We start from the raw sequence: 15217 nt of genomic DNA, 5'->3' as shown, positions 1-15217 counted from the left end.
CCCTTTCTAAAAGCGGCCAATGACGTTTCATGCGCGAGTAAGTGGGAACAAAGAAGATTTTGTTGGACAAGTGTAAAACAAGCAATTTGGTGGCACCAAAGAGGAACACTCGTTCCACACGCATTGGCTTGCCAAACGTCCCAAACTCCCTATAAATGAAGCTCACCCCCTTTCTCATTTTCGCAAAACCAAAAGAAGAAGAAGAGAAAAGAAAGAAAGGAGAGCAAGGGTGAGGAAGAGAGAAAGGAGAGAAAGGGTGAGGAAGAGAGAATGAAGAAAGTAGAGTTCAAGACAAGACTATCGACCACCATCAAGTGTTGCATCGGGAAGGAACTCGATTGCAGCAAGGGAAAGGAACGCTATCAAGAAAGTCCGACCACTCCTTACAAGAGATCGCCGGTTTTCTGTGAGTTCAGGCACATTTTGCCAGGCTAGATGGGGATTAAATACTTCCATCTAGTGCACGATTTGCATGAGCATATAGTTGCATTTACTTGAATTTCATGTTTGATTTTCTTGTCTAAATGCATGTGTTGTGAGGTTACACCGGTTGCTAGTTCAAAATGTTCTAGTAACAAGGGTGGTAACTAGGTTGGATACTTGTAAATTTATGTGCTTAAAAACCATAAGAACTCAAGTATCAACTTTGTTGAAGTCTTAATGCGTTCAGTCCGCGACAAAGTCCGGCTAGCGTAGTAAGACTAGGGTATGGCTGTCCTCAGACTATTTCCGTACCAGCATGCAGCTGCGGCATGTAACCCATGTCGTGAGTTGTAGGGTCTGGAACGAAGAGCGCGGAGGTTACTCGACTCGCTACCCTAGCCGAAGCTGTCTACACGGCGGTGTAGCTCTAAGTGAAGTCCGGTTGCAAGCGTTTGTGGTTGCAGTGCGGTTGTTCAAAAAGGGTGTTGAGGAGAGGAAGCATACCGGGCCCATAAATTAAAACTTGTCTAAAACTCTTTGATTTTATTCAAGTTTATTGTTGTTGTTGTTGTGGGGTTGTTGTGATTGCTCGCTAGATTAATTTGCTTAGCTAATTATCTTCCGCGTGCTATCTCTGATTGTTTGATTGTTTGCTTGCCTGCTTGATTGCTTTATTGCTTGTGGCTTGCATGCTTGCTTGATCGTTTGTTATAAGGTTTGGGGTTTGGGATTTATTATAATTTCGCAGGAATCCTAAGCTCACTAAGTAATCTTTATGATTACTTACGGAACTGTGTTTGCCTTGCAGGAAATCCTAGAGGGAACTAGAGGGCGTGGTGAACGAGTAGGAACCCGGTGTAGTTTGTGTGTCTATTGTAAAATAAAGTATGTTATTTTGTAAACAACCTTTGGCTCTAAGCCTTAAACTCGAACTCCTTAAACCTTATGGTTACCGTTTTGTAATAAACTCTTTAAGTATTTAATATATTCGGATTTCTTATTCGTACGAGTCATAACTAATATAGACTTTGTCTGAGTCGGCTCAACGCCTCGGATGTCTCAAGGGTTGCAAAGCCTAAAAAATGTTCCATGCGGTCGGGAACGCCACCGACGGACTGGGTAAGGATCTTGATGTGTTCTTGAACCTCGACCGGATCGTTGGTGAACGTCTCCATAGTAGCATCCCGGGGCGGTCTGTGGCCGTCTGGCCATAGGACGGTTTGGGGGCGTTACAATACCTATGGAGGCCTACAGTAGACATGAGAACTTTGCATGATTCTTTAATTTGTTTTGTAGCATGGCCTGCAAATAGATTTGTGTTTGAGACAACAACGAATGAATCTCCTGTTCGTCAATCATCTCCATCTAAAGCAGCAAGTACAAGATCTCATAATGAAATGTCTCCTGTAATTTCTAAATCTCCTCATATTCAAGTATCTTCGACAAACTCAGCAAGTCCAAGTTCTCAGAATGACAAGTCTCTAAAAAATCTTAAATATGAAACTTCAATTTTTATATTATTTTTACACCATATTCCAAAATAAATACAAATAAAAATAACAAAATATTCTACTATTAACATATAAATATTTAAACAATTATTTCATTGGCTAATTCATTAAGGTGCGGATCACCAAATTCTTCATATCTATCGTTGATTAGAAGAAATCTAACGATCATCAATCAACTCTTAAATAATCTTATCCTTTTACTTCTATACATCTCGATATCTTTTTTGTTGTCTACTTAATCGATAAGGACGATGCAAATCCAATAAACTCTGGATTCTGGAAGCTTCATTGACGCTTGAAGTATCAAATCGCCGATTAAATCTACTGCAAAACTCGAATCCCTTTGATCATCTCTGCCGAATCTAAAGGTTTTCTTCCTTTTTTCTCTCTTTCTGCTGAATCAGATCTTTGTTCAATCGATTGTAGTCCCAAATCGTTTAATTTTGGGTATAGATCTTCTCGTTTAATTTTGGGTATAGATCTTTCTTTTTTCCCTTTTTGTTCAATCGTTTAATTTTGGGTATAGATCTTCATTTGTTTTCCTCTTTGTATAATCAATTGTAATAGATCTTCTCATTTTCAAGTTAGGAGCTAAAAATCATAGTAACAGGTTCTAACACATTTTTTCATTCAAGCCAAAGTTATAATTTTTGATTGAATGAAACCATTTTCTTTTGATTGTTGTTGTTGTTGATTTATTAAAAGAAATCTATCTAAACAACTATCATATTTATCAATGCAGAAACTATTATTTCAATGGAAGCTAAACAAATTGTATGCTGCATCCCCGCAATGAGCGCTAAACCGAAACTCACACAACAAGGTGAGCAAGATCATGAAGATCTATACCCACAATTGTTGTTGATTGTTGTTGTTGATCAATAAAAAGAAACCTATCTAAAAAGCTATCATATTTATCAATGCAGAAACAGTTGTTTCAATGGAAGCTAAAGAAATCATATGCTGCATCCCCGCAAGAAACGTTATACCAAAACTCACACAACAAGGTGAGCATGATCAAGAAGATCTATACCCAAAATTGTTGTTGTTGTTGATCAATAAAAAGAAACCTATCAAAACAACTATCATATTTATCAATGCAGAAACAGTTGTTTCAATGGAAGCTGAAGAAATTGTATGTTGCATCCCCGCGATGAAAGTTATACCAAAACTCACACAACAAGGTGAGCAAGATCAAGAAGATCCACTGTTCATTCAAAACCTCCAAAACAATGCACTCAATTCCACTCCAATCAAACGCCCAAAAGTAGAAAAAGGAGGGTCCTCAGGAGGCAACGCTCCTTGAAGAATAATGGCATGGTAGCAATCACTCTTAGAGTTCTTGTTATGTTTAGACTTTGTTAACTTTAAAACTTTATGTAATATGATATTTTATGATATCATTGTCTTTCATAAATTAAAGCAAATTACATTTTATTCAATGTTTCAAATGACAAATTATATTTGATGCAATTCAATATAGATCTAAATACCATTGCAAGTTAAACAGCATTTTCTTAGTGCCATGATAAATATTACGTAAGCCAGGACAATCTATATCATATCACGAAAACAAAAATAAAAAACAATATTCAACAGCATTTCCCATATGCTATTATTAACGTTGTTATAGCAATGTACAATAGCCATTAAAATTTACAAAATAACAATAAAAATTGTTATACAATACTTTTCTATAGCAAAATTTTTGTGCTACTATAGGGTTAAATTCGAGAACCATACTGTCACGAAACAATATCCAACAACACATCCAGTGTGTCATTATAATATATTAAACAACTTAAAATATTTGGAGATGGGGTCCGGAGGAATGGGGTCCGCGTTTTGGAGATGAGCAAGGAGATGAGTCGTTTGCAGGCATTTACGAACCAAACATGTATATGCCTGAATGGGATGTGCCCGGTGCGATGCCGAGGTACTCACCAACAAGTTCTACTCGGTAAAATACACCTGAGTACGTGTACCCGCCTTTTAGAGAGTATTCGCCAGTTGGACCGTTTGCTACCAACCTGAATCCAAGTATGCCAAGGAGAGACCAAGATCGTGGAGGAGACCCGAATGAACAGAGTATACCAGAGACCCAGCAAACACTGAAGATGTTACAAAACCTTTTAAACCACATGATCCAACAACAACAATAGAACCAAGGAAACCAGCCAGCTGAAACTCCATCAGATAACTTTCTGAAGTTGGTAATAATGATGTGAAACTTAGGACTCCGCAAGTTCAAGGGAGAGTAGAACACGGTGTTTGCAGACAGATGGATAAGAGAATTGGAGACAAATTTCGAAACATCAAGATGCCCGGAAGAGTTCAAGAGAGCAATCGCGATCAGCTTCTTGGAAGAGGATGCCCGTGCGTGGTGGAACACCGTAGTTACTCGCTACCGCTACTAGCCCATAACATGGGAAATCTTTAAGAGAGAATTTGAGCAGAAGTACTTTCCACCAGAGTCTCGTGATCGATTAGAGAATCAGTTCCTGCGTCTAGAGCAAGGAGATATGAGCGTTCTAGCCTATGGACAAATCTTTACCCGACTTAGGAGGTATTTGTACCAAGGCAATGATGATGAAGTGGCTATAGTCCGTAGATTCCTTAACGGGCTTAGGCCAGAGATAAAAGGAAGGTTACACGCCTTGACATACAGAAGCGTCGCTGAAGTGGAGGAGAGAGCAGTTAATGTTGAGGGAGGTATAGAGTTGGAGAAAGAAGTTACGGCCCGAGAGAAAAAGAAGGAACCAGTAGAACAGAACAAGATCGTGAATCTTCGGAGGGTGAACCAAGTAGCAGGGTGGAACCTGAGTGCGAACCATGGTAAAGTCAATATGACTGTCAACAAAGGAGGACGTACAATGAGCAACCTTGATCCTAGAGGATGCTTTATGTGTGGTCAACTTAGACACTTTGCTCGAGCTTGTCCAACAGTTGCAGAAGCTAAGAATTCCAATTTGTCGTTCGTCACATGTTTCTACTGTGGTGAAATGGGACACTATGCGACCTCATGTCCATCAAGGCCGACCAAACTGAACGCCCAAACTATGAACCGTGCTCAATACAACAAGTGAAGGAAGCCCCAGCAAAGAAACAAGCAACTCAAGCTAATGTTTTTGTTTTAGGAGTAGAGCCACCCAAATCTCCAAAGCCTGCGAAAGGCCCTATAATAGGTTTGATTGGGTTCTAACTCTCTTATGATTGATTGTGTGATTGTGTGATTGCGTATTTAGTTTTTTTTTTTTGCATTTGCATTTTTATATTTGTTTTGCATTTAGGAATATTACTTGATGGTGGTAACCCCACACATGTATTGTTCGATTCGGGAGCGTCCAATAGTTTTGTGACTCCTGAAGTGGCCGACAAGTTTGGAGCCTTGTGTGAAGAAGAGGAAGTGAATATCAACATTTACACCGCTGATAATCAACCGCTTCTGAAGACTAGAAGAATGTTTAGAGATGTGTCGATAATCTTGCAAGATGAAAATCTCCCGGTAAATCCGCTTGTAATGCCGATGGAGAGGTTTGATGATATATTAGGGATGGATTGGTTATCGGAACACCAAGCCCATATAGACTGTAGTAGGAGCATATTTGAAAATGGAGGACGGACACCTCTAGTTTTCTACAGAATTAGCCCAAGCAAAAAGGCATATTTCGCATCAACGATAAGAATTGGGAGATCGTTCGATGAAGAGAGTGTTTATCTAGTCACTCTTATCGCCACTGGAGGAGATGACAAGGAAAATCTGGAAGTTAAGGACATCACAGTTGTCAAGGACTACGAAGATGTATTCAGACCATTAGAAGGATTGCCTCCACCGAGAAGTCATCCTTTTACCATAAGCCTTGAGCCTGGAGCAACCCCAATTGCTAAAGCGCCATATCGCATGGCACTAGGCGAGTTAGCTGAACTTAAGACTCAGCTAGAAGACTTGTTGGAAAAAGGGTTTATTCAACCAAGTTCTTCGCCATGGGGAGCCCTAGTGCTATTTGTTAAGAAGAAAGATGGGAGCATGTGTTTGTGTATTCATTACCGAGGAATCAATAACATAACCATCAAGGACAAGTATCCGTTGCCACATATTGATGAGCTGTTAGATCAACTCAGAGGAGCAAGCTGGTTTTCGAAGACTGACTTAGCCTCCGGCTACCACCAAATCTCGATTGCAGAACCAGATGTGATGAAGACAGCCTTTCGAACAAGATATGGCCAATATGAGTTCGTAGTAATGCCGTTTGGACTTACCAACGCGCCAGCAGCATTCATGCGACTAATGAACGAGGTATTTGATGATTATTTGGATCAATTCGTGATAATATTCATTGATGACATCCTTATATATTCACGGAGTGCTGAAGAACATAAAGAGCATTTGAGGAAGGTGTTAGAGAGACTAAGGGAGAAGAAACTGTTCGCCAAGTTTAGCAAGTGCAAGTTCTGGCAAAGGGAAATTGGGTTCCTAGGACACCGAGTCTCGGAGTAAGGCATGTCCGCCGACCCAGAGAAGATTGTCGCGATTCAGGATTGGCTGAAGCCAACATCCGTGTCAGAGGTTAGAAGTTTCTTAGGCCTCGCAGGCTATTACCGGAAATTCGTAAAGGTGTTTTCATCCATTGCGAAACCCTTAACACGACTCACCGGTAAATGAGTACCTTTCATTTGGAGTGAAGAGGTGGAAGACGCTTTTAGAAAGTTAAATGGAGCACTGACAATGACACCAATTTTAGCTCTACCAGAGCCAAATCAGCCGTATGCCGTGTACACAGATGCATCAAGAGTTGGTGTCGGATGCGTTATAATGCAAGGAGACAGAGTAATTGTCTATGCCTCCAGACAGTTAAGAAAGCATGAAGAGAATTACCCCACACATTACCTAGAGATGGCAGCCGTGGTGTTTGCATTAAGGATATGGAGATCATATCTGTATGGAGAAGCGGTTCAAGTATTTACGGATCATCAAAGTCTTAAATACTTGTTCACGCAACCAGATCTTAATTTGCGAAAGCGAAGATGGATGGAGTTCATTGCCGATTACGACTTGAAGATCCAGTACCACCCAGGCAAAGCGAATGTAGTGGCAGATGCAATAAGCCGTAGGAAAGCACAAGTTGACGTCGAAAGAGATGTGGAGTCTCTAGCCGACGAGCTGAAGAAGGTAATGCTTCTAGCCTTAGAAGGAGAATCTAGTGAGCCGTTGGGTCTACAAGCTGTAACTCAAGCAAGTTTAGTACAACGAATCCGTGAAGAGCAGCCCAAGGACGAGAACCTGAAGAAGATCATTGGGGAGTTGAAGAGTTTAGACGGAGCAAATGCTAGTGGTTACCACATAGCAGATGATGGCACTTTACTACTTAATGGAAGAATCACAGTACCTGAACGGAGTGGACTGCGAGAGGAGATACTAAGAGCATCCCACAGCTCAGAATTGAGTATTCACCCTGGAAGCAACAAGATGTACAAGGACGTGCGCAGGTATTACCATTGGCCTGGATTGAAGAGAGCAGTAGCAAGATGGGTAAGCCAGTGTGACTCATGTCAAAGAATCAAGGTAGAGCATCAAGTTCCAGCAGGTTTACTTTGCAACTTGCCCATACCAGCATGGAAATGGGACTCTATCTCGATGGACTTCATCACCGGTCTACCCACAAAAAAAGGACAAATCAACGACTCAGTATGGGTAGTGGTCGATCGTTTGACAAAGTTAGCCCACTTGGTTCCATTGAGGAGTACAAATCAAGCACCGATTTTAGCGGAAAAGTATATCAACGAGATTTTGAAGCTGCATGGAGTGCCAGCAAACATCGTCTCCGACCGTGATCCAAAATTCGCATCGATGTTTTGGCAGGATTTACATAGAGCATTGGGAACGGATGTTCACATGAGCACCTCATTCCACCCGGAGACCGATGGGCAGACAGATAGAACTATCCAAACCATAGAAGATATGCCTTAACTATGTGCATTGGAGTGGTCTTCTGATTGGGAGAAGAATCTACCGTTGCTTGAATTTACCTATAACAACAGTTATAACTCAAGCATCGGCATGTCACTGTTCGAAGCTATGTACGGAAGACCTTGTCGAACGCCATTCTGTTGGATGGAAATTGGGGAAAGGACGAGTTTCAATCACAAGTTGATTGATGAGACCACAGAAAAGATCAAGTTGATTCGAGAAAGCATGAAGAAAGCTCAAGATCGCCAGAAGAAGTACGCAGATCGTAAAACGCAAGAAGTGGAATTTGAAGTTGGAGACATGGTGATGTGACCCGAGGACACGGTCACAGTACGATCGCGGTACGGACGCGGCTTGAGCTCTCGGTCAACGTTCAGTCGGTGAAACTTTCCTCGGCCGAGGTTCTGGGCTTCGGATCTAGGAGAGAATCAAACAAGGGAAACGGAGTTTGAATGAATTCAAACGTGCCGTTTGGGAGATACGTCGAGAAGCCACGAACGGTTCAATCGGACAGTGCGGATGCGGAACGAGCGGGTGGACGTCGACGAGGGGAAACGATAGCAGGGATGATTTGAGGTGATTCGTGGGGAAACTCGAGAACTGTTGAAAGAGGACTCGAGTTTAAGAAGAGCACAGATGGAAACGAAGTGAGGGGAAATACGGATGGATCGAGTGACGACACAAGAGTTTTGGCTCTCCTCTTGATACGGTCTCTAACAAGGGCGAACCCGGTTCGAGGATTGTTAGGGTTTTCTCAAGGTTCAATCCCGGATTGAAGAAAGAGAAGAGTGAGACAAGTTTCAAGAATCTCTCTTGAGGAAAAGTTTTATTTTCATACAAGTCTAAGGAGGAACAAGGGCTTAAGGAGAGTTTAAATAGCTAGGTCTAGATAGGAGCTTAAGGACACGCGGATTCATCTTGATCCGCACATCGTCCTTTTGACGTGTCCCCTTTACAAAGAGAACACATCGCCACCTTTTGACTAACACGCTTAGCCACAAACACTCTCCAACGTTCACAAACATAGGATCAAAAGAGAATATTCTCAAGTTCAAAATTAAACCAAAAATAAGAGGGAAAGAGAGATAACCGCCTTGGCCTTGCGCGTGAAGCAACTTAGCCTTTAGGCGTTTTGCGTTTAGCTCCATGCCTCGTTAAAACCTCCTCCGGTAAACCCATTGGGACAAACCCGGAGTGAGGAAAAAGAGTACACTTCCACGCTTAACGACTTGACCGTCTTCACTCTTGGGTAAGAGTGAAGACTAAGCGGACTGAACCTTCGGAGTCTTCGTGGGGTGGCTGGTGTTGGACGTAGGTTCGAACAAATAGGTTGAGCCGCTGTTTGGCCGCCTTTGCTGAGCCCTTGGAACGTGTGGTGGCTCCGGGAAGGATCGTTGGAGCCTTGGCCGCGTCTGAAGAGGTTGCCCTGGTCGCGTCCGATGCGTCTTGGTCAGGCGTCTCGGTCGCGTCCGGCGTGTCTTGGTCTTCTTGGCTGAGGTCACGTCCTGCGATCACATCACATGGTGTACTTGAAGGTCGCACCACAAAAAGGGAAGGATCGGTTTGGTAAAGTGGGAAAGCTCGCGGTAAGGTTCATTGGACCATACCGGATTGAGAAGAGAGTTTTAGAGGTAGCCTACCAGAGGTTATGCGATTACACAAAGTCTTCCACGTTTCACAACTACGGAACCATGTACACGATCCTACTATGATTATACCCAAGCCTATCGAGGAATTGGAGTCAAATCTCACATATCCTGAAGGAACGTTTAGAATCGGAGAACGAAGAACGCGGAAGTTAAAGAACATGAGCATTCCTCAAATACAAGTATTATGGGGAAAGCAGAACCGCAAGGTCACCACTAGAGAAGATGAGGATAGGATTCGAGCTATGTATCCTTCGTTGTTTGTCGAAGAAGATGGAGCAGGGCCGTCAGATCCTAATGGAAATCGGGACAAATTCTATTAAGGGGGGAAGGGAGAATGTAGTGACCCTCACTACAAGGTAAAAACCAATTAAAAACCCATGACCAAAAGGCCTGGGAAGTATCTCGGAAAGAAGGCAAGGACGAAAGACCGAGAATTGCCGAAGTGTGTCCGAGGAATTACCGAAGGACCGAGAAATTTTGGACGATGGCCGAAGAATGACCAAGTAAGGACTGGACAGAGAAGTCACGGATGAGACGGACCGTGCCTCGTACCACCGACCGTACCGCGGTACCGCTGACACGACCAGACAAAGTTCAAGATTTTAAGAAGCTTTTGTCTCCTCTAATTGACCAATCGCATTTCATGCAAGATAGTGGGAGACAAAATCACTATCACCTTTTTGGGTGTGGCCAATCGCATCTCATGCAAGGGAGAGTGGAAGACACCATCATTTCCCCTTTCTAAAAGCGGCCAATGACGTTTCATGCGCGAGTAAGTGGAAACAAAGAAGATTTTGTTGGACAAGTGTAAAACAAGCAATTTGGTGGCACCAAAGAGGAACACTCGTTCCACACGCATTGGCTCGCCAAACATCCCAAACTCCCTATAAAAGAAGCTCACCCCCTTTCTCATTTTCGCAAAACCAAAAGAAGAAGAAGAGAAAAGAAAGAAAGGAGAGAAAGGGTGAGGAAGAGAGAAAGGAGAGAAAGGGTGAGAAAGAGAGAATGAAGAAAGTAGAGTTCAAGACAAGATTATCGACCACCATCAAGTGTTGCATCAGGAAGGAACTCGATTGCAACAAGGGAAAGGATCCGATGTGCTGCCGCGAAAAGAACGCCATCAAGAAAATCCGACCACTCCTTACAAGAGATCGCCAGTTTTCTGTGAGTTCAGGCACATTTCACCGGGCTAGATGGGGATTAAATACTTCCATCTAGTGCATGATTTGCATGAGCATATAATTGCATTTACTTGAATTTCATGTTTGATTTTCTTGTTTAAATGCATGTGTTGTGAGGTTACACCGGTTGCTAGTTCGAAATGTTCTAGTAACAAGGGTGGTAACTAGGTTCGATACTTGTAAATTTATGTGCTTAAAAACCATAAGAACTCAAGTATCAACTTTGTTGAAGTCTTAATGCGTTTAGTCCACGACAAAGTCCGGCTAGCGTAGTAAGACTAGGGTATGGCTGTCCTCAGACTATTTCCGTACCAGCATGCAGCCGCGGCATGTAACTCATGTTGTGAGTTGTAGGGTCTAGAAAGAAGAGCGGGAGGTTACTGGGGTCGCTACCCTAGCCGAAGCTGTCTACACGACGGTGTGGCTCTAAGTGAAGTCCGGTTGCATGCCTTTGTGGTTGCAGTGCAGTTGTTCAAAAAGGGTGTTGAGGAGAGGAAGCATACCGGGCCCATAAATTAAAACTTGTCTAAAACTCTTTTATTTTATTCAAGTTTATTGTTGTTGTTGTTGTGCTGTTGTTATTGCTCGCTAGATTAATTTGCTTAGCGCATTATCTTCTGCATGCTATCTCTGATTGTTTGATTGTTTGCTTGCCTGCTTGATTGCTTTATTGCTTGTGGCTTGCATGCTTGCTTGATCGTTTGTTATGGGGTTTGGGGTTTGGGATTTATTATGATTTTGCAGGAATCCTAAGCTCACTAAGTAATCTTTATGATTAATTACGGAACTGTGTTTGCCTTGCAGGAAACCCTAGAGGGAACTAGAGGGCGTGGTGAACGAGTAGGACCCCGGTGTAGTTTGTGTGTCTATTGTAAAATAAAGTATGTTATTTTGTAAACAACCTTTGGCTCTAAGCCTTAAACTCGAACTCCTTAAACCTTATGGTTACCGTTTTGTAATAAACTCTTTAAGTATTTAATATATCCGGATTTCTTATTCGTACGAGTCATAACTGATATAGACTTTGTCCGAATCGGCTCAACGCCTGGGATGTCTCAAGGGTTGCAAAGCCTAAAAGATGTTTCATGCAGTCGGAACGCCACCGACGGACTGGCTAAGGATCTTGATGTGTTCTTGAACCTCGGCCGAATCGTTGGTGAACGTTTCCATAGTAGCATCCAGGGGCGGTCCGTGGCCGTCTGGCCATAGGACGGTTCAGGGGCGTTACAATACCTATGGAGGCCTACAGTAGACATGAGAACTTTGCATGATTCTTTAAATTGTTTTGTAGCATGGCCTGCAAATAGATTTGTGTTTGAGACAACAACGAATGAATCTCCTGTTCGTCAATCATCTCCATCTAAAGCAGCAAGTACAATATCTCATAATGAAATGTCTCATGTAATTTCTAAATCTCCTCATATTCAAGTATCTTCGTAAAACTCAGCAAGTCCAAGTTCTCAGAATGACAAGTCTCTAAAAAATCTTAAATATGAAACTTCAATTTTTATATTATTTTTACACCATATTCCAAAATTAATACAAATAAAAATAACAATATGTTATACTATTAACATATAAATATTTAAACAATTATTTCATTGGTTAATTCATTAAGGTGCGGATCACCAAATTCTTCATATCTACCATTGATTAGAAGAAATCTAACGATCATCAATCAACTCTTAAATAATCTTATCCTTTTACTTCTGTACATCTCAATATCTTTTTTGTCTATTTAATCGATAATGATGATGCAAATCCAATAAACTATGGATTGTGGAAGCTTCATTGACACTTGAAGTATCAAATCGCCGATTAAATCTACTGCGAAACTCGAATCCCTTTGATCATCTCTGCCGAATCTAAAGGTTTTCTTCCTTTTTTTTTCTCTTTCTGTTGAATCAGATCTTTGTTCAATCGATTGTAGTCCCAAATCGTTTAATTTTGGGTATAAATCTTCTCGTTTAATTTTGGGTATAGATCTTTCTTTTTTCCCTTTTTGTTCAATCGTTTAATTTTGGGTATGGATCTTCATTTTTTTTCCTCTTTGTATAATCAATTGTAATAGATCTTCTCGTTTTCAAGTTAGGAGCTCAAAATCATAGTAACAGGTTCTAACACATTTTTTTCATTCAAGCCAAAGTTATAATTTTTGATTGAATGAAACTGTTTTCTTTTGATTGTTGTTGTTGTTGATTAATAAAAAGAAATCTATCTAAACAACTATCATATTTATCAATGCAGAAACATTTATTTCAATGGAAGCTAAAGAAATCGTATGCTGCATCCCCGCAATGAGCGTTAAACCGAAACTCACACAACAAGGTGAGCAAGATCAAGAAGATCTATACCCACAATTGTTGTTGATTGTTATTGTTGATCAATATAAAGAAACCTATCTAAAAACTATCATATTTATCAATGCAGAAACAGTTGTTTCAATGGAAGCTAAAGAAATCATATGTTGCATCCCCGCAAGGAACGTTATACCGAAACTCACACAACAAGGTGAGCAAGATCAAGAAGATCTATACCCAAAATTGTTGTTGTTGTTGATCAATAAAAAGACCTATCTAAACAACTATCATATTTATCAATGCAGAAACAATTGTTTCAATGAAAGCTAAAGAAATTGTATGCTGCATCCCCGCGATGAACGTTATACCAAAACTCACACAACAAGGTGAGCAAGATCAAGAAGATCCACTGTTCATCCGAAACCTCTCAAACAATGCACTCAACTCCACTCCTATGAAACGCCCAAAAGTAGAAAAAGGAGGGTCCTCAGGAGGCAACGCTCCTTGAAGAATAATGGCATGGTAGCAATCACTCTTAGAGTTCATGTTATGTTTAGACTTTGTTAACTTTAAAACTTTATGTAATATGATATTTTATGATATCATTGTCTTTCATAAATTAAAGCAAATTACATTTTATTCAATGTTTCAAATGACAAATTATATTTGATGCAATTCAATATAGATCTAAATACCATTGCAAGTTAAACAGCATTTTCTTAGTGCCATGATAAATATTACATAAGCCAGGACAATGTATATCATATCACGAAAACAAAAATAAGAAACAATATTCAACAGCATTTCCCATATGCTATTATTAACGATGTTATAGTAACGTACAATAGCCATTAAAAATTACAAAATAACAATAAAAATTGTTATACAATACTTTTCTATAGGAAACTTTTTGTGTTACTATAAAGTTAAATTTGAGAACCATAATGTCACGAAACAATATTCAACAACACATCGAATGTATCATTATAATATATTAAACAACTCAAAATATTTTCTATAAAACCAAACATAATAGCACTGAAAATGCGTTAGAATAAAGTATAAAATAGTAGACCGATAGCGATATAATAGGTAAACCTTTCATAGCATACAAAAAAAAGCTATGATATGTGAAAGGGCTATTATAGCTTCTTATGTTCTAGCGTTTATGAAATCGCTACCAAATATCTATAGTAGCGTTTTTGGTGTCCTAATAATGTCAATATTTCTTGTAAGGATATAAAAGAAACCCATACTCGATAAAAATCTATATAATATATATATATATATATATATATATTTTCATTAACAAATCAAACACATTTTATCATTTTTAATCTGTATGACAACGATAGAACTTCGTTTTCAACATGCATTTTCATTAGCTGAAAAATAATTAACATACTATTTTGCATGGAAAACATCAAGCCTAAACTCTAAACAAACGCAAGCGACTAAGCGAACTAGCTTTGATGAAGATCAGTGCAGGATTGTAAAAAACATAGTAAGAAGAGAGAAAAACAAAAATTACACTGTGATTTGATTTCAGTCATGAACTCATGATCATTAGTCACACTATAGATGTTAAATAAGTATAAAAGAAAAGGGAAAAAAAGACCACTATACGTTTGTTTCACCAAATGAATGACCGGTAGATTAATATTCGTCGTACAACGAATCATGCATGTGAAGTTTGTTCTTATAGTCTTAGACGTTAAATTAAAATACTCCATGGATTTGGGTTCGAAATCTTAGTTTATCAAAGAGTACTAATCGATGAGAAGATGAAAAACAAAATTAACATGCAAGATTTAAAGAAATCTAAACCAGAACAAAAAATAGAAAAAATTCCACTATCTTTTTATTTTGGAACAGATCCCACTACCTAAAAACAAGAAATCTCATAGAACATCACAATCTGGAAGTTTCTTGGTTATGATTTAACAAGCGACGCACGAAATTAAATCACTATATGAACACGCACGCTATGTTTCTTGTTGCAGCAAACACTTAAACGATATACAAGTATATAACAGAGTAACAGACAAGCTTCAAATGAAGTCCAGTTCACTTTAACTCCTTGACTATTTTTACCCAACAAACAAAGTCTCGAGTTCGCAAACCAAACAAATTTCAGCTGTCTGATACTGACCACATATCACTCCCCACCCCCAAGAGACCTAGG

The 15217-nt window shown here is 40.0% G+C and overlaps 1 protein-coding gene across 5 annotated transcripts in view; it reads left to right on the top strand.

The window, feature by feature from the left end:
* The window catches only part of LOC104770203, a 52892-nt gene extending 39216 nt beyond the window's left edge, over positions 1–13676 (top strand). For 4 of the 5 annotated variants that reach the window (XM_019241675.1, XM_019241673.1, XM_019241674.1 and 1 more), the window contains 4 exons: positions 2861–2941; positions 3038–3118; positions 13163–13243; positions 13338–13676. In XM_019241675.1, the coding sequence (XP_019097220.1) occupies positions 2861–2941; positions 3038–3118; positions 13163–13243; positions 13338–13540 (446 nt within the window). In that variant the 3' untranslated portion in view covers positions 13541–13676. The remainder of the gene's footprint in view (positions 1–2860; positions 2942–3037; positions 3119–13162; positions 13244–13337) is intronic. The other variant, XM_010494594.2, reaches the window with a different exon arrangement.

This window comes from Camelina sativa, chromosome 20 (assembly GCF_000633955.1).
Source record: "Camelina sativa cultivar DH55 chromosome 20, Cs, whole genome shotgun sequence".
Classification (NCBI taxonomy): domain Eukaryota; kingdom Viridiplantae; phylum Streptophyta; class Magnoliopsida; order Brassicales; family Brassicaceae; genus Camelina; species Camelina sativa.
This window is presented reverse-complemented; position numbering and strand designations above follow the sequence as displayed.